The 20,913-nt window shown below is 40.3% G+C and overlaps 1 protein-coding gene across 1 annotated transcript in view; it reads right to left on the reverse strand.

Annotated features, from left to right (window-relative positions):
- ACSL3 (acyl-CoA synthetase long chain family member 3) overlaps positions 1–20,913 on the reverse strand; it is an 84,558-nt gene that overhangs the window by 17,368 nt on the left and 46,277 nt on the right. Inside the window, exons 2-6 of the mRNA XM_060106741.1 lie at positions 14,559–14,975; positions 4,892–5,069; positions 3,276–3,385; positions 2,259–2,397; positions 185–335 (exon numbers count right to left, since the gene is read on the reverse strand). Coding sequence (XP_059962724.1) covers positions 185–335; positions 2,259–2,397; positions 3,276–3,385; positions 4,892–5,069; positions 14,559–14,936 — 956 coding nt within the window. The 5' untranslated portion in view covers positions 14,937–14,975. The remainder of the gene's footprint in view (positions 1–184; positions 336–2,258; positions 2,398–3,275; positions 3,386–4,891; positions 5,070–14,558; positions 14,976–20,913) is intronic.

Here is a 20,913-nt window from a genome sequence, read left to right on the forward strand (position 1 = left end):
AAAAAAAAAAAAAAAAAAACCAATATAACTATTTTGTAATTTTAATGTCCTTTTCTTGAAGAAATACCTACTGTAAACAGACTCTGAAGGACTAATTTAACCGTGTAGTAATAAATGACACAAACATTAATGTAACAACAGACATAAATACTGGACTACCCCAAATGTATTTACTATGACATACCCCAGTTCTGGAATCCTTTCCGCCATCCCAGTTATACCAGCAATAAGGTTACTATGGGAGATCATGACCCCCTTTGGAAGTCCTGTGGATCCACTTGTGTACATGATTACTGCAATATCTGAGGGCACTGGTTTGCTATGAGGTTTGTTTTCTGTATTGGAGAAGAAAAGACACACATACTTCTGAGAAATTTAGCTGTATCACCAACTTTTTCATAATCATCTATTTGTCTAACTGAGTTAACAACTATTAATTGGGTTCATACAAGCTCAACAAAACAGATCAAGTCCCTGTACATAAGAGACAAATGCTATTGGGAGAGACATAAACAAATCTATAATGTTATAAGAGCTATGAAGAAAAATAAAGCAGGGCAAGGTGAGAAGATGTTAGGAAAAGTGGCAAGAAATGAAGGGTGAAGTAGCCGCTAGTACCATATCATGCAGTCTCAGAGGCCATGCGAAGGACTTTGGATTTCACTCTGGGTGGAAAGCAATGTTACTTTGAACAGAGGCTTGTCATCACCTGTGACAAGGATCACTTTAGCTACTGTGTGGCTACCTAAGTTAAAAAGGAAAGAAAGGAGGTATAGGGAGACAAAAGGCCATTCCAGCAACTCAACTAAGAAATAAGGGTGGTTAGACAAGGGTACCTAGACATTTGCTACAAAATGTTCTCTGCTTCAGAGCGGTGAAGTTAACATGGCTATACTCGGAATCCTGGATTAAAAGACACTGTCCCTCATTTGCGCAAGCCTAAGAACAGCAGCCAACATCTTACAGAGGTGACACGGTAAGAAAGACTAAGAGAAGTAGGTCATGGATAGCACTGGTGATCTGCCTGAATTAATCTTGGAACTACCCTAAATGTGGTCTTCTTAAATAAATGAGGAAAACATTTTAAACACGTTCCCAAGTGAACTCTTCCTCTCCTACCTGTCAAGATATATTTCTTGACAATTGTTATTATTCAAGTTCTTGCTTCCTAATCCGCCATTCACTCCTTCATCCCATGGCACCATTCTCCTCTGCCACCAGCACTTAGAAGCTGCTCTCTCTGAAGTGACACTGGCTAAGTCCAATGGTGCTTTTGCAATCCCCGCATCACCGGACTCCTCCAGTGCACCTGGTCCTGCTGAAGACTCTTGCCTCACTGAGGGGCTCCTTTCACTTGGCTCCCATGAACCACACGCTGCGTGTCTTCTTCCTTCTTCTCTGACCAATTCTTGGTGGCCTCTGGAGGTACCATTCTCTGTGGGTGACCTCACCTACTCCCACAGCTTTAATTAAAATCTGTTTCTAGCTTCTAAATCTCTTAACTCCAAATTAAACTCCAGCGTACTAGACTTGTATAGGCCACTCCCCACTACAAAGCTACATTTGAGTGTCCCACCAGCACATAAATTCAACATGTCCAAAATTAACCTCAGTATAACCCCATTCCCAAGCTGAGTGAATGTTTACATCTAATTCATCACTATGTTTCCAACTATAAAGGAAGTACAGTCCCACCATCCTAACAGCTTTTGTGATATCCTTAAACATCAATGTATTCTCTAACATCTTCTGACACTTATTTGAGAGTGGGAATTTCCAGTTACCATGCCTGGGTGTGCTAGTTGGAGGACAGAAAGGTGTCCCCTCTGGAAACAACACAGTTGGAGCAGAAAGTAAAAGGAGGGATGCAGGTTTAGACATTTTACATATCTGTTAATACTGACAGATAATTCACATAGGGCAAGTTTAATGGCATTATTTGTTATTTGGTTTAAACACTAACTTTAAACCAAAGAGAAAAAGGGAAATGGGAAAACTGTATAATGTAAAAAGTATTTTAAATTAACTTCAAATAAATACTATTTAGAACATTTTAATAAATTAATGTTCATGTTTTCCTTAACCTTTTTTTTTAAAGGGTAGATGACAGTATACCTAGGGTGACCTTTCTTCCCAAAGTGACGGCCTAGGAAACTAGTTTGTCACTTGATCTAACTTTAGAATCAAATATCCGGAGCACTTCTGGAGAACACGGTCACTGCAGAACATACATGGGGAACTGGGAAACCGCCACATACCCACGCTGGCCTTGGCTCCCAGAGCCTGCACTGCTGCCATGGTGTGCACGATGACGCCCTTGGGGAACTCAGACCAGGTCGGTGGTTTACCGTCCACAGTAATGATGTGCCGCAGGCATGGGACTAGAGAAACTATATCCTGGAAAAACACAAGCATTCGTTGTATTCTTCATTACTCTTCATTAAATAGCTTGGCAAATAGTCCAGGACACAAGAAAAGCAGTTTACCATATTCAGCAAATTGTTAATTTCTTGCCTCAAAAAAGTAAGGGTGGGGTGTAGTGGTATGAATACCCCTTTTTTTCAGATGGAGAACTACTGGTCTGAAATATAAGTTACAGTTTTATTACATTAGATTTACTGTGTGTACCCTTGTTCTTTGGTAAAATCTTAATCAATAAAGTCAGTTCCTTACAAAAACGGCCAACAAAAATGGGCATGTAAACACACACTGCCTGAACTACAGGGTAGCCAAACATTCCTCATGCTTCTAAGAGGCAAATAAAGATACAGGGGGAGAGGAAGGGAATTCTCTTATAAACTTGTATTTTTAAAAAAATCAGATATTATTGTTTTCACAGAGTTGTCTGGAGACGAAAGAAACCCTTCTCCTGTAGTTTTGTAAAGTCTTTTTCTTCCCTTTAAAAAATTCTGAAACTTGTAATGACTCAAATGCTTCAGAACCAAGTGAATTACTAGTTTAAAAATAACCCTTAAAAAATACAAATTTATTGAAAATAGACTAGAAAACAGATGAGCACAATGAAGTTGTAATCCCTTCACCTTTGACATGGACACACTGACAATTAATTTGTAGCTCTCTGCGCTGCTTATACACAAATATATATGAAATCCACTTTTTCTTTTCTAAAGGAGAAGAATAAAGTATGATAGTCCCACAAAGTTTACAGAGATATTAAGGATTTTAAAGATCATAAAAGAACTAAGTATCAAGAATGAGCTCATGACATTGACAATTCTAAAGTATGGGACAGTTATTAGAAAACTAGTTCTCACCTTCAGCTTTGTTTGTAAGAGTTCTTTACTAGTAATGATGTTGGTCACCTCTGTTTCATTTAATCCATGAACAACCGCTGGACCCCCTAGAGTAGCATACAACGTAACAACTACAGGGAAAAGAAGGGCAAGTCAAACATTTGGACATTTCATGGAAATACTAAAAGGAATTAAATAAAACCTCTGAGCATGGATGGAGCATACTAAACGCTAAATTGTTAGATCCACAGTTTGTGATCTAATCATGCTGTTTTTCTAAATTATTTTAATATATTAACTAACATTATGCCTGCTCACCCTTCTGTAACTTCCCCCCAAAATTGCAATATTTTAAAATTTAAAAATTTTTTATTTTATTTTGTTTTACCTATAGATGCTATTTTGAGACTGTCACGTTGAAAGGAATTACATTTGACTTCTAAAATGTCACAGTCTTAGTTGTTAACTACTTGATACTAAAATATGAAAAATATACCAATAAGATAACACACTGAATGTCATATTTAAGATATTACTTGTTAAGAATATAGCATGAACAAGTGGTAATACTGCTTATGCTAAAGTAGAAAAATCTAAAGAAAGACATTCTTAGAAATGTCAAAATTAAATAATAATGATGAGGAGGAAGAGAATTTTTATTTGCTTTCTCCCTAACTCAAAAAAGTGAGACTTAAAGTCACTGTAAGAGATAATTAAAGCTTCTTAAAAGAAACATACTGGGGGCTTCACTGGTGGTGCAGTGGTTGAGAGTCCGCCTGCCGATGCAGGGGACACGGGTTCGTGCCCCAGTCCGGGAAGATCTCACATGCCGCAGAGCAGCTGGGCCCGTGAGCCATGGCCGCTGAGCCTGCGTGTCCGGAGCCTGTGCTCCGCAGTGGGAGAGGCCACAACAGTGAGAGGCCCGTGTACCGCAAAAAAAAAACAAAACCAAACAACAAAAAAAGGAAACATACTGTAAACCCAAACCTGTGACAACAAAAAGGTATGCCAGTTTAAAAAAACACACACAAAAAAAAACAGTGGAGGCATTTACAGCAAGAAATCTGATAAAAGTATCTTTCCTGTTTCATCTGAAGGATAAGCAATGTCCATATTTTGCATCATATTTGGCACCAAGACCTCTGAACTAAGCCTCCAGGACTACCTCACAGACTGAAGCATCACAACTTCCACAGGTTGTGTTACAGTTACAACATAAAAATTATCATTTAACGGAGCAGCTAGGTTTGAGTATTGGAAGTGTTTTAGAGGCCAGCTGTTACTGACAGAAGTAGCATAACAAGATGACACTAACTTCAAAAGAAAATTCTGAGAGGGGGTAGCAGAGCAATGACCCACAGGTATAGATCTAGCTCCCCAGACCCAGAAAGTCCCCTCTGAACAGGTTCAAGTCCCCTTACTACACTGTGTAATTTGTTCCACGACTGGTTCCTTTTCCAAAATAGATCAATAATTCTAAGTGGTAACAAAGAGTTATCCACTGATTGGATACGAGGTAAAAATTAACATCAGAATTTTAATCTCTTGGGAGTAAATATTTATAATAAAAAGTGAGTATCATCTCTCCCACAACAACATTAGGTCCACACTGTGAGAAGATAAGAAAGTCCACGTACGCTGAAAATTATACATGAAGCAGGCCTGCGCAGCGATCATCCATTCAGCCCTGGTTTCACAGAAGATGGCAATGTTGGTCTTTGGTTTCTGACCCAATATCTGTAAGCCATTTCCAAAATTAAAAGCTCTAACGAAGACATCTTCAAAGGACAGCCAATTATAGTTCCCAAGAATAACCTGATAAAACAGAAAGCATACAAATAGTTTTCAAATTAACCAAGATATTAATTTCTAGAAAGAAGCCAGGATGTGTTCCAAATTTTGACAAACCAGAAAGCTGTGTTTGTATATAAACTATTTTGTTCTAACAAAAAGCTGGAAAGTGAGTTTCAAGTGAAAAGTCTATTTTGAAAATTAGCTATTTTGTGATGTCTTCTATGACAACTCAAATCTTTTGCTAAATCTTTAACTGTAATTTGGGGGTGGGGGGTTGTTTTTCTTTTAAAAAATTATTCAAGGTTTGACAGGATCTTATATGTCAACTTTCTGGCCAAAGGCACATATATTAAGAATTCATTTATAGACTTTATTTACTTAAACAATGTAGATGTTAGTTTATAATTTAGCCTAGTGTCAAGTACTACTGATGCCAACATTTTACTTTCCCTCTGCTTATGAATTCCTGGATTTCAATATCAGACACTTATAACATGATTCACAAACAGAAACTGACAGAGCCAAGCTAACAGAAATGCTTATGGCCATTCAGCTGGACCTGCTGTAACTAACTCTGGATAAGCAAAGTAAACAAGTCTCTATTTATACGACCAGGTGGGGAGTTGTTATACTATTTTCCGGAGTCCCTCTGTTGAATGCCCGCTGGCGTGGCAGGGCTTTCGACTTTTATTTGTGCAGGTGACATCAAGGCTCACATTAGTAACAACCCCCTCTTAACTACCTTTAAGAATTTTCTCCAACTTAGATCAGGCCATAAATCCCCAATTATATACAAATTAGACAGAAAGCTATGCTTGCTGCAAAAATATATAGACAGTTCCCAAACATGGCTGCGTCACTAACATACATCTCTCATGACTTAAAACCATCTAACCATATTCATGTTCAAAAATGCTTATAATATTTAAGAGATTTCTAGAAACAGAGGTTGGATGAAGATACAAATGGAAAAAGTTAAATACTGCCCTCTAGTGCCCTATTCCAAACTGGACTTGAGAAGTAAATTTTCATTTTGTTGGATCAAGCAGCTGAAATTAAAATGCTTATTTAACTTTAGTGGGTCCCAAACCCTCACCCTGCTCTGCACCCCCATGAAATGCTCAGCACGCAGAGCTCCAATGGCTTCAAAAGGAGCTCTGTGGCAGTGAGAAGGCAGACGAGAATCTGGCCGAAACGTGTAGGAACTGGATTTACCATTATTAAGAATTTCACACTCCAAAGATAGGCATGAGCTACCTCCTAGATTCTGGAATCTAAATGAGTTTTGTAAATTTCAGAGAACATATGTGTTCTGAAAAAGCATTAGCTATATAACCCAAACATGTAAACCCAAATAAATGATCGTGCAAAGAAATCAAGTCATGAGTTTAATTCAAGTGTAACCTAAATCTGAATTTAATTCTTTAAACCACTGAATTTTCTAGGAGTGATCTTTCCCATAAAGATTACATTTAAGGGACCCTACTTACCCCAGAATTTTATCTGACTTGTGCTAGAAAAGGTTTCAAATCCTAACTTTGTCCCTATGGTTAGCCCAACCTGAGATTAAACTCATGTTACCTATTCCCTGCCTATACTGTGGAATACTGCTGAAGAACACCAACCAGGTGTTTTAAATCCAGGATCACAGATCTCACCACCCAGCAATCCTATTGTGCTTCCCCAGTACATTCATTTTGTCACCCTCTGAAATGGCTATCTGAAACCTTCTCTCTACTCAAATATCCTCTACCCTTTCTCTCCCTTCTCCACTTCCATGTGACGATACTATCTCACACTCCACTGAGAAATCAGAAATTAAACAGAAACTCCCTTACCTTCCTACCACCAAGGTTAATAACCTACATACACCTGTACCCATGCCCTCTGCAGTCCCTCACGGTATCACAGTGGCTGAACTGTCCCTGACAAAAGCTCAACTCACTAGGACTTTAATTTGAAGAGCTTCCCAAGTTTCCATCTCTAGTCCTGACCACCCGTACTTGGATATCCAAGCTGCTTTTTCACTTGACTATGCAACTAAGCTGTATAACAGGTACCCCCCACCCCAATGCAACCACTTCCCTCCACCTGCACCCTGTCACCCTAGTCCGTCTCTCCCCTGAACTAAGGAGTGCTGACTGGCCAACTTCCATTCTTATTCCCCTTTAGCCCCTTCTCCCTACAGTAGTGAGCTTTTGAAAAACATAAATCAGCTTACTCCTCTGCAAGTATTTTCCCTTTCCAGTAGGAATGGAGTTGGAAAACCTTATCCTGGCCTACAAAGCCTTAGGGGTCCTAGACTTTACCAGGGTCTCTATGCCATCTCAAAACCCCTGCCCTGACTCACTTTCTATAAATACAACTTTGTCTTTTCTGTCCTTCAAACAGGCAGCACAGGACCTAAGATGAGACAAAACAGGTGCTCAGGGCACGAAATTTAAGGAGGCGCTCGGTCTCAGGGTCTGAATGCCGTCATGAACTTTGCCTCCCCAGCTGGGCTCATTCCTGTTTTAGAGCCACTGCACAATCCTGTCCCACTGCAAAGAAGGCTCGTTACCGGCCTTCAGGCCTCCACTTAGCCACCACTTACTCAGAGAGGCTATCACTGATCTCCAATCAGCCTTCTTTCTTCATGACAGTTATTAAATCTGTTACCTTATTATTTATTGTCTCTCTTCCTCCCGTACAAATACAAGATCCAGGAAAGAGTAATCTGTGTGTCTTGTTCCTTATTGTCTCCTCGTGCCTAGGACGGTACTAGCATATAGCAGGCACTCAGCGATCATTAGCTAAATGTGTGGAACGGACCGGTGTAACGAAACAACTTCAATTCACTCGGGGCTTCGGGGTCTTCAACCTCTCATCCAGCAGCCTCATTTGTTTAAAAGATGGCTTTTTTTTAAAGGTCCACATCCACCCGATCGTTTAACTCCCTTGGCTTCTTTTGTTCTCATCACCATTCAATTGCATACAGCCTTTGCCACCACCTCTTAAATATTCTTACCTGTGACACATGAGACATAAATATGTTTGACTGTATTAAGAGTCAGGAAAACGCATGCCTAGTGTGGCTACGTGAACGCTCACCATGGAGCCTAAGTGGTTTCCTCATTTGTAAACCTAGTTGGGGGCTAAATGATCTCTACAGTCGCTTTCCTCTCTCACATTTAATTGCCTGTATTTTCATTCTATGACAGGTGTGACATACACATATGTAAGTATCAATGTTGTCGCTCAGACTATCACTGCCTGGGACATAGGAACTTAATAATTTACCTTTGTTCAGGAACCTATGAAATTAGATACCTTGATTATGCTGATGAGGAAGGCCTCTTACTTCAAAAGAAAACTGTAAAAATAAAATGGGGCTTCCCTGGTGGTGCAGTGGTTGAGAGTCCGCCTGCCGATGCAGGGGACATGGGTTTGTGCCCCGGTCCGGGAAGATCCCACATGCCGTGGAGCGGCTGGGCCCGTGAGCCATGGCCGCTGAGCCTGTGCGTCCGGAGCCTGTGCTCCGCAACGGGAGAGGCCACAACAGTGAGAGGCCCGCGTACCGCAAAAAAAATTAAAATAAAAAAATAAAATGGAGATAAGATACAGAACATTCCATAAAACAAAATCACACAATACTTAACCAGTCAGGGCCCTGAAGAGTAAGATATTCTATAAAGGTTAAGTTTTCAGGTAGCTGAGTTTAACCTCTATCAGCACTAAAACTTTTACTTTAACCATTCAGAACAGAGATATCTCAAAAGTATATACTTTCCTACCATCGACAAAGTACATCTGGCTTCATTTAACCTTTCCCTCTGCAAATGAAGATCTTTACAAACAAATTATTGTGAGGGAGCCAGAGAGTGAAAATATTCAAGAGATCTGGACAGTTGGTAATAACCATGATGACGGTGAGGGCAGCTAACCTTTACTAGTGTTTACTACGTGCTAGGTATGCTGTAAGTAACTCTCACAATAACTCTTAAGATAATTACTATTGGGCCTCCCTGGTGGTGCAGTGGTTGAGAGTCCGCCTGCCGATGCAGGGGATACGGGTTCGTGCCCCGGTCTGGGAGGATCCCATATGCCGCGGAGCGGCTGGGCCCGTGAGCCATGGCCGCTGGGCCTGCGCATCCGGAGCCTGTGCTCCGCAACGGGGGAGGCCACAACAGTGAGAGGCCCGCATACCGCAAAAAAAGAAAAAAAAAAAAAAAGATAATTACTATTATTATCCCTATTTTACAGATGAGAATACTGAGGCATAGACAGAATAAACATAACTTGCTCAAATCCCACAGCTATTAAGTGACGGACTAGGATATGAACCCAGGCAGATTCATTCCAGAATCTAAGTACTAAATCACAACGCTCCAACTGCACTATAGAAAGGAGTTGAGATGCTGCTGGGCAAGTGAGTAAGGTGGCCTGATTAACAGCTGTAAAATATCATTTCAACTGCTGTGTTTGAGTGGATTATAGTAGAGGCAAGAGTGGAAGCAGAAGACCTAATTTTTTTCTTTTTTTTTTTAAAGGGAGGGAGGTGGAGGGAGCTGTAAGGAGGAAATTAAAAAAAAAAAAATCAGACTCCTGGTTTTTGACTTGAGCCATCTGGTACACAGCGGTGCCTTTAACAAACAGGGGGATGACAGGGAGAGGAGCAAGTATGGAAAGGAAAACCAAGCGTTCCGGCTGGGGACAGTATTAATATAATAACCAACCACAAATTCTGGCCAAGAGATGGGCCATTATTTTTTATATAAATTATGTAAATATCCTAAGAAGTCAAAAAATAAATGTCATACACATATGCAAATAGGATAAAAAAAATGACTCAAGAAAGAAATAACACAAAAGTAGGCAATGAGGAAGAGGAAAAGAAAGCTAAGTCAACTCCTAAGAACAGAAATGAGTATTTCTAGTATCTTTTTGCATCAATTTAGAAGGAACGTCAGTCAGAGTGAAACGTCTCTTTCTAAGCACTATGACTGCATAATTCCTTCTAGTTTCTTCTCTCTAAGGTGTGTAAAATATATTAGAAAAAAACGTAAAGTATCTCCGGAAGTTAGATCACTAAATGTTTGACCTGGTCTTGTGTCTTCTGTTTCACTGCAAAGTTATTTTTATTCTTTGCAACTTTGTTCTATTTCAGGTACATGTATTTTTAAAACGTTCTGGAAGCTGATCATTTCATTGTTAATTCATTTCAAAAGACATTAGTACAAGCACTTGCTGCTGCTGCTGGGAAGGCTGGAATCAGGAGCTACTGACACGTTCCACACGCTTCACTCTGCCAGTTTTATAAAACCATATGAGACTTAAAATGACAGCACGATATAGTCCTGGAAAAGCTGGCCAAGCCTCAGGAACACAGCCACCTCTGTTTCTTCGCCGTTTGTTCTTCTGTTTGTGCCCCTCAGGAAACTTGTCTTGGTGAAGCTGATGGCCGCACTATCCTGGGCATAATTACAGCGGAACCATCGCATCTCCACTTACCTCCCCTTGGAAGCTCAAAACAGACTTCTGGGATAAGACGGAAACAAAGCTTCAGAGTTCATTCATTTGAAATAAAGCTTTGAGCATCTTTGTTTCAACCATGCCAGATACACTCTAGAGTTAATCCCCAAAGCTCAGTCCTCCAAAACAGGGAGAAAACTTTTAGATATTGCTAATCACTAGCTTTATTTTCCAATATAAGATTATCTTCAAATATGGAAACTATTATATGAAGATACACTCCATCAAGATTATGTATGTGTTCCACTCTTAGTAAGCACTCTGAGCAGAGGCCACACTGCCTAAGCAACTCCACTTTTACATCTAAGGGCAGGTTGTGAAAGGTCCCCTTTTCACTATCCTTCCATAGCAGCAGCTGCTGCTGCAATACAATGGGTGTTAAATAAGAAACCAAGGGCGGGGCAGCCTAGTTTAATACACAGTGGAGATACCCCCTTATCCAGTCTACAGACCACTGCTACAGTTGCAATGCAGACCAACAGAAATGGAAGTCTTGGCTAACCAGTGGTAAAGCACACCTTCTCAAGTAAGGCTAACAGAAAATATTTGCTTTGTTTATGATACACAAAACCTACTTTCCCAATAAGTCTAATTTCAAACAAGAAAAAATGTGTTTTCTACATCAGGGTTTATATTAAAGACTTCTGAAAAAAGTTTGATGAATCACAAATGCGAAGTTAACGGCAAATGTTAATGGTAGGCACACCTTCTGACAGTGATGTAGTATAGACAGGGTGCTAACTGAAAATGGTTTCTCTCACCTTCTAACTTTTCTACTAGAGTTCAAATATTTCTTTGTTGAATAAACAATGAATCAAAGGCACCACGGTCAAGACAGGGAGGAAGGAGCCACATACTCTCTCTCTCTCTCTCTCTCTCTCTCTCTCTCTCTCTCTCACACACACACACACACACACACACACACACACACACACACACACACACACACACACACACACACACACACACACACACACACACACACACACACACACACACACACACACACACCATGCACGGGGCATAAGAACTTTGCTTGTGTCGGGACTTCCCTGGTCGTGCAGTGGTTAAGACTCTGTGCTCCCAATGCAGGGTGCCCAGGTTTGATCCCTGGTCAGGGAACTAGATCCCACAGGCATGGCGCAACTAAGAGTTCACATGCCACAACTAAGGAGGCAGTGAGCCAGAGCTACGGAGCCCATGTGCCGCAACTAAGACCCAGCACAACCTAATTAATTAATTTTTTTAAAAAAAGAGGAAGAAGAACTTTGCTTGTGTCCACTGCATTATCTGGCCACATTTTTTTTTTTTTTTTGCACGGGCCTCTCACCGTCGCAGCCTCTCCCGCTGCGGAACACAGGCTCCAGACGCGCAGGCTTAGCAGCCGTGGCACAGGGGCCCAGTCGCTCCACGGCATGTGGGATCTTTCCGGACCAGGGCACGAACCCGCATCCCCTGCATTGGCAGGCGGATTCCCAACCACTGTGCCACCAGGGAAGCCCTATCTGGCCACATTTAAGGAACAACTATGATAGCTCTAGAATTTTATTTTGTCCGAATTATACTGATACCTGAATTAAGAAAGAATTTCATATTCACCATATCTTTCTCCTTTTTATATACTTGGGAACCAGTCTGCTGCTCTGAGTACTGGATGACTGAAAGTGCTAGCTCCATAAAATGCACAGTGTGTGTATCCTGCACACACTATCCTGCAGTGTGTGCAGGATACTAGAGAAAAGATAAGCTTCCTGCTAAAACTGGATTTCTGTTATATATGCTTTCATTAAAAGTAAGAGAACCCAATCTTTGAATTCAAATAGCAGTAGGAATTGTCAAAGGACAAAAATGAATGTTTATTTTAGATACAAAAAGCACAGAAAAGAAGGCAGAGGAGTGGAAAACTTTAGCACTTAAAAAATGTAGTGTTTTCAGTACCTTTTATAACTACCAGATCTCGCAAAGACAGAATCAAGGATGGTACACCATAAAAAGTAGCAACTAAATATGACAAAAATCAGACACCATTATGATAAAATGTTTTGCAAATTATAATCTATAGGCTAGAGAAGAGTCATCAAACATGCTTAACTACATGACTTCAATTTCTCGAAATGTGCTTGCTATTAACTAACCCCAGCTAGATCTTAATTTAGCAAAAAAAAAAGAAAAAAAATCATTTAAGTGAGGCAAAACTAAGTCACCAAAAGAAATAGGGAAAATGCCTTAAAAGTAGAGTGACCACAGGATTTATCCAAATCCCTCTGGCGACTGTAGGGGGCACTATTAATGCCAGAACAACAAGTGTAAGTCAGGAGGGTTCCAGGCACAAAAGGATAAAACATCACTCCATTTGAAGGTTAGGAACACATACAGATCCTGTTGTGTAGAGTTAAAATAATGTTTTTTAATTTCTAGGCGTTACTGATATTAACTTGCGCACCATCTCCTTTACGTTTAGAAGATGATGACTGGAATTTGTGTGGTAAGTGGCAAAATTAATGGACCATTAAGTTAAACAACATCATTCTCACTCCCCTCCCCACATTCTGCAGTAACAGGAGTAAATCTGAGCATTTCATTCCATAGCTGTGCTTATTTGGACTCTCCTCCAAGATCTGACAGTTCCTTCATGATTAACAGAAAAGACAGCTGGAGTCAGGATGTAGTTGGAAAAAAGAGGGTAAGGGAAAAACAACTTTGCCTACACAGGTATTAAACCTATAACCTAACCAAATTATCAACTAACTACAGATCACCTTACTGCCTCTAAAAACACTTTATCTTCAATTTTCACCTACCAGAACTTCAAGAACCGTTTATAAGAAACTCACATACCCAAGTTCATAAACAGCATTTTCATGACATTTCTATACTTATTACCCTTCACAGGGCTGCACTACTCCATGATATAAGTCTTTAGAATCATTCATACAATTTTACCCAGTGAATTCCCAAGATGATAATAAAAGCTACAGCATTTACACTAGACACCACAAACTGTTCCACACACATAGTTGTAGAATGTACACACACAAACACACACACTCTTACTCTCTCTCACTCCCTTTCTCTATCTATTAATCCTCTCAACAACTCTGAGCTGGGATTATTTAAGGAGTATGGAGCTAGACACCCTGGGTTCCGGTCCCAGCTTCACCACCTGCTAGCTAGCTATAATGCCCTTGGGTAAGTTACCTAACCTGTCTGTGCCTCAGTGCCATCATCTGTAAAGGAGGGATATCCCGATCACACTAACCCGTAAGGCGATTGTAAGTCTTAAATAAGTTGATATGTGTGAAGCTCTTAAAACAGCCTGGCTCATAAGAAATGCTAATAAATGTCAGCAATGATCATTACCTCCACGTTAAAGAAACTGAGGCAAATTTGTTATATAGCTTTTCGAAAGTCACACACAGCTAGTAAGTGGCAAAGCCAAGATTCGAACCCATAGTCTGTATCTGGAGTCCAGGCTCTTAAGCACTGTTACACTGCCTCTAAAGAGGTCTTATCCTCTGTTTCAAATCAATAATGGCAAGTTCTGTATCTGTGAAAAGAAATTCTTAGAAAACCAAAGCACTTGCCACAAACCAAAGTACCAACTCATTAAGTATCCAATGGAACCTACATTATAATCAGAAAAAGGTCACACCCCAAAACCCAGAGCAATCTCGAGCTCACAGGTGCTTCTGGAACTACCAGGGAATAGAGTTTCAAACCCCAAACTGCCCTAGACATTCTATTCCAAGTCCTGGTGGCCATTCAGGCTCAGAAGTGACCCACACCAGTGAGTGATCTCAATGTCTTCATGAAAATTCGGAACAAATCCATGCCGGGGGTACAGAAGGAGAAAAAAGCGCAGTCTAGTCCCCTTCTGCCCTGTTTCTCCTGCCACATCAGCAAATTCCAATAGAAGCAGGCCGTGCTTGTCCCCTGCCACCATTTCTAAGCGCACATTTTATTCAGAGCGAATTCAAAGGTAATAAAAAACCACATTACCTTTTTAAAAATTTTTCCGTTTGGTTGCACTTCATCTTCCTCATTTAAAATTTCACGTGTTCCCAAGAGTCTTTTGTCCTTGAATTTGTTTTTTGCGTGCATAAAAACTTTATCTAGTGTATCACATCCAGGGTATAATACTGAGGCCAAACCATCCAAGCTGTTAACAGACCTGTATGCAGACTCAGGTTTTGAATTTACAGGCTTTGCTTTAACTTGGTTTGATTTTTCTTGTCTTGACTCAGACAAAAAATAATATGGAATATATGTTAAAATAGTATAAAGTGATATTATAAAATGTATGAAATATAAAAGAATGGGGTTGATGGTATGTTTTAGCTTCATAGTAGATGGCTTTGAAGATACGTGGTTATTCATAGTGCTTAAAAAGTAGAATTAACAGATTTCCGTAAGAATCTAGAAGGAAAAGAAAGAAAGTTATTAGTCAAAAAATCATTCTTAAATAACTTTAAAGAAAAAGTCTTCATATCAGATAGGCACACGATTTTTTTCCCAATAAACAGCAGCTAGTATACTGGCCGCCAGCAATCTCCTGTCCACTCCTGATATTTATAGGATACACATTTATGCCATATCTATTAACAATGGGATTTCTACAGAAAAGTTTCCACATCATTCTGTAAACAGGTGGCTTTTCCAACTTAACCCCCAGTAACCACAAATACTTCCCAGTGGTGAAGAGGAAGCAAGCCAGAAGACCTACAAGAGAATGGAGACCAACAATGCACCCATTTCCTGTTCTTCAGTGTCTCATTACATTAGAGATGGCAAACACTTAGCACATATGCCACATTCTCCTCTCTCCCGACCCCTGCAGCCACTGCTGAATCATCACTGCTTTCTTTCCCAGGGAGCCCCCTTCTCCCACTCTAGGCAGCAACAAGCAATTGGAGTTAGCAAACAATATGAAATTCACTTCCCACAGTGATTCTAGATATTTTTCAATTTAGGCAGGTTAAATTGTAAAGCAAGAAGACAACAGATTTTGGACATTTTATATGTTGCATTTATCAGATTTATTGAGAATCTACTATGTGTCAGACAGTGTTCTAAGTACAGGGACTATAACAGTGAAGGACACAATCTAAGTCTCTCTTCCCATGGAACCTATACATTCTTTGGGAGAGGTAGACAAATATCACCAGATGGTGAGAAATCCTAAGAGGGAAAAATGAACCCAATAAGGGAAATACTAGGTGACCAGGCAAGGGTAAAGAGGTGCTCTAGTATGTGGGTGGTCCATGAGAGCCTCCCTGGCCAGTGATATTTGAGCTGAGACTTAAAGGAAGAGGGAGAGTGGGGAAGAAGAACACGAGGCAGAGGACACAGCCTTTGTTCGGTAGGTAGGTGATAATATCATTTTTGAAGAAACAAAACTGAAGCTAACTACTAACTGATTACTCCACCCAGCTCTAAATCCAGGATGATTTCTAGCATTCTTCATCTCCATGTCGTAGAAATTCTATTCTAGGAAAGTGTGGCCGAGAAATCTGAGGAATCCCTTCTTTCACCCAGTCTCCACTCAGGGCAGAAGCTCTACTGCAGACGCAGCAGACCAAGACTACTGGGCACCGTGATTCGTAAGGTGGATGCAGGGAGAGAAGCTCCAGAGACCAGTGGCTACAGCCAAGCCCAGGACCCCACTCACAGAGCAGAGGACAAGCTGCTGTCCCTGCCCCTGGCTCTGGAGCAATGGCACAGAGGTTCTCCCCAGGCCAGAGAAGCAGGCTGTAAGAACATAGAACCACTCAGCAATCCCTAAGAGGACTGACCTTAGTTGGAACAGAGAACAGAGAAGTTCAAGCCTAATGGCACTATGGAAAACAATGGAGACTTTAGTGGTGAGCAACTAAGATGAGGCTGGTAGTTGCACAACAGGAACAAGCAAAAGAACAGATCCAGAGAAGTTCAATGGAATCGTGGGAGAGAGACAGCTAGGAAGAGCCCTCCTGGAGTCAGCGCAGCTCAAAGACTGGCCTCAAACACAACCCCGACGAAGACCACCTAATTTAACTGGATCACCTTGTGGGGCAACTTATAGCCCAGGGCACTGTGCAAGACAATAAAGCAATCAACTAGCTATCAGTGGAGAATATTTGCTGGGTGTGGTGCCAAGAGGCAGATGAGGGAGGCAGACAGTCCCTACAAGAACCACCGCACTGTCACCCCCTGAAGAAGGCACTTCAGAGTAACTGTGCGTGTTCCCAAGGCTGTGCCCTTGAAGGAGCCCCATCGGAGGATGCACACTGCAGAAAAAGTAAACTTCACCAAAACCGGTCAGCCAAGTCAGCAAACAAGCAAGCAAACAACACAACAAGAAAGTGCGGAAAAGGGGAAGGCGGAATCAGTATTCAGAACTGCTACAAAAATAACTAAAATGTCCAGTCTACAACAAAAAATTATGAGGCATGCAAACCAACAGGGAAGTATGACCCCCACACAGGAAGAAAAGCAGGCAACAGAAATCCTCCTTGAGAGGATCCAAGTGTCAGACTTAGCAGACAGCGCATCAAAGCAGCTATTATAAATATATTCAGAGAACTAAAGGAAACCGTTCTTAAAAAATTAAAAGTCAAACTCTGCAACTTTACAAGAAAAGGGACACCTCCGAATTTGCTCATGCACAGCTGGAGAGAAGCCAGGACTCCCAACTGACCTCTGGGCTCTGTTCACCATTCCAAGCTCTTTTCTTCAACAACGTATTGTGTAGTACCCTGAAGAATGAGTCCAAAGAATCTAGATTTCTGCCACAAAGGGCATGGGGAGCCACTGAAGGTTTCTGTACAGAAAAGTGGCACAACGAAAACAATGGCCCTAATACTTTCAGGACATCAGAACTGCAAAGAATAGATGCACCTTAATAACCCAGGAGAATGATGTTATCTCACTAAGTACTCTGAAATTTAATTCCACATGTTTGTATTTTGAATTTTAAAATAACTGTGATTTAAGGGCTTCCCTGGTGGCGCAGTCGTTGAGAGTCCGCCTGCCGATGCAGGGGACACGGGTTCATGCCCCGGTCTGGGAAGATCCCACATGCCGCGGAGCGGCTGGGCCCATGAGCCGTGGCCGCTGAGCCTGCACGTCCGGAGCCTGTGCTCCGCAACGGGAGAGGCCACAGTGGTGAGAGGCCCGCGTACCACAAAAAAAATAAATAAATAAAATAAAATAAAATAAAAATAACTGTGATTTTAAAAACTATCTCTATCCACAGATGATATGACTGTAATATAGAAAATCCAAAGGAACCCACTGAAAAACTAATGGAACAAAGAGTTCAGCAAAGGCTGCAGGATATAAGATGAATATACAAAAATAAATTGTATTTCTATACACTAGCAATGAATAACGGGAAAATGAAGAAAACAATTATATTTACAACACTTTCAAAAATACTTAGGATTAGATATAACAAGAAGTGCAAACTTTGTACTATGAAAACCACAGAACACTGTTTAAAGATATTAAAGACCTAAATAGAAAACATCCTGTTTATGGATTTTAAAGCTCAATATTGTTAAAATAGCAACATTCCCCAAACTGATGTACAGATTCAACACGATGCTTATCAAAATCTCTGCTGACTTTTTTAGAGAATTTTGTAAGCTGATCCTAAAATTCACACGGAAATTCAAAGTAGCCAGAACAGCCAAAACTTTTGAAAAAGAACCAAGATGAAGTGCTCACACATCTCAATTTCAAAGCTTAATACAAAGCAATATTAATCAAGACAGTGTGGTACTAGAAAAAGTACATATATATAGATTAATAGAATAAAATTGAGAGTCCAGAAATAAACTTTTCCATTACGGACAACTGATTTTCAACAAGATGGCCAAAAAAACTCAATAGGGAAAGAAGAGTCTTTTCAACAAGATGGCAAAAAAACTCAACAGGGAAAGCACAGTCTTTTCAACAAATGGTGCTGGAACATCTGGACATCTACATATAAAATGACGAAGACGAACCCCTTTCTTATACCATACAAAAAATTAACTTAAAATGGATCACAGGCCTAAATGTAAGAACTAAAACTATGAAACTTTAATAAGTACTGATCATTGAGTATAAAGTGTTTCAAGAAGAGTACAGTAAAAGGTAGAGGCTAGTTCTGGCTTTTTCTGAGACATCCTCTTGAACCAAACAACAATTTATTATGATCTTAAAAGTCTGGGGATAGGGAGGGCAGAGGAATGGAGATTTTGAACAGATGATACCACACAGCTTGAACAAGCACCAAAATCAGCAGGTGTTCAGGAAATAATTAGCCACCCAGTAGAGCAGGGTAGGGATGAGGAGATGAGAGATGAGGGCAAGGTGTTAAAGGCCCCAAATTTTAAAGGTCAAATTGTTGTGGCCTTTGATGCTGAGGAAGAAACTTAGTTTGCATTCAAATGTACATAAACACACAGTATTAGAAAATAACTTTATGCAGAGGATAACCTGAAGGCAGCAGAAACTGGAGGGAAGGAAATTACATAAGAGATAACAAGTAATCATTTACTCCTAGGTCACAAGGCTATGGTGGGTGTGACAAGGAGCGAGCAGCTAGGATTCCTGGCTGCTACCTGCCCAGAGGGTGGCAAGGGTAGCAGCTGTTCCTCCAGCCTTTCCAACAACTGAAATCTTTCTGCTTAACATAGTGAGGGTGGTACTGTATCTGAATCGTCAACAGAATAAAGTTGCAAATTAGAGCAGAGGCAGTGAAAGGAGGGAAAACAGCCGGGGTGCCTTCAACTGAGACAGAAATACAAACAGTGAAGAGGTTGGTCAGTGGCTGGATGATTGGTGGAAAGGAGATGAATACAAGTCTTGAAAATAATGGGTTTAAGATGTCTGTGAGTCATCCAAATACACAAACTGTGAAAGTTAAGAGGGGTCAGAGCTGCCCAAAAAGAACACACAGGAAACCTCCAAGATAAGTTCAAGGACAGAAAACTTTGGAGGGAAACTAATGCCAAGACTGAGAGGAGGAAAATCCCACGGAAAAGGCCAACAAAGTAGGAGAACTTGGAAAGGGCAGTGTCATGAAAGTCAAGGGAGGGGAGAGACAATGGTGTCAAGCGTAGCCTAGAGGTACCAGTCACATGCAATTAAGACATTTAACTTTTCTAAAATGTTTTAGATAAACTAGGTAAAGTTACAAAAGTTTGGTCAATTGCATCTTATTTGCTCAATGGCTACAGAAAATGTAGACTAGTGTCAACTGAAAAAAATGCACATCCAAAAAGTCAAGTGTTTATGTTTTATTCCACAGACATACTGAGGACTTAAGCCCAGGAGACAGGCTCTCCGATAGCTCTGAAAGACTGTTCCAAAGAGGTAAGGAAGGAGCCAGGATATATAGGAGTTCTGCAAAAACAAATCAGGTAGTTGAATATCAAAAGATTTCTGCTAATTAAAGAAAAAAACAAACATCAAGTTAATGAATTTAGTGCTTTTCTATATATAGGAAGATGCAAGAGTCTGGGCTCACTGAAATCATTCCTTTGATATGCACCTTAACTGTGTAGGGCCAGTATTCTGTTCTTCTCTATCCTGAATGGGCTCATGGCTTGACGGCCACAACATTCTTTGTTTACTGATATGGCAGGCAACATTCTTCATCCACACTAGGAAACCAGTCACAGCTATTTTATTATGTTGCCACATCTTAGAATATGAGTATCACCTTTCAGAAAGTAAACTTGAACCATTAAATGTATTAATCTTTTCCTTCACAGCTTCTAGGTTTCCAATTTAGTTTAAGAAGGCCTCATCCAACCCCAGGGTTAAACTAATGGTATCCTATATTTTTTTCTAGTATTTGCAAAATCTTTATATTTTGATCTTTAATCAACATGGAATTTATTTTTCTCTATTGTGTAAGGGAAAAAGCTAACTTTTCCTTTCAGATGAACTGTCTGAACCATTTATGAAATAAACCATCCTTTTCTCAATTAACCAGAATGTCATCTTCCATAATAAGTTATCATTCACACTTGGATTCGTTTCTGGACACTGTTCTGTTTCTTGGATCCATCTGTCTACTGCTTTGCTAATACCACACTACACCAAAGACAGATCTACAACAATGCTTTTTCAACTGTGATCCATGGACCAATCAGATCAGAATTACCTTAGAGTATATTTTAAATAAAGATTCCTCAGACATACCTTTCCTTTCCTTTCCTTCCCAATACCTATAAGCTGAAAACTACTGGCAGACTCAGTTTTAAACAGCAACCATGTGATTTTAATGTTCACTTATGTTTGAGAACTACTGCTTTAAATAGCTGGTAAGACCCTCACTAGCCATATTTTTCAAAATTTTCTCATAAATTCTTACAGATTA

This window comes from Mesoplodon densirostris, chromosome 8 (assembly GCF_025265405.1).
Source record: "Mesoplodon densirostris isolate mMesDen1 chromosome 8, mMesDen1 primary haplotype, whole genome shotgun sequence".
Taxonomy (NCBI): Eukaryota; Metazoa; Chordata; class Mammalia; order Artiodactyla; family Ziphiidae; genus Mesoplodon; species Mesoplodon densirostris.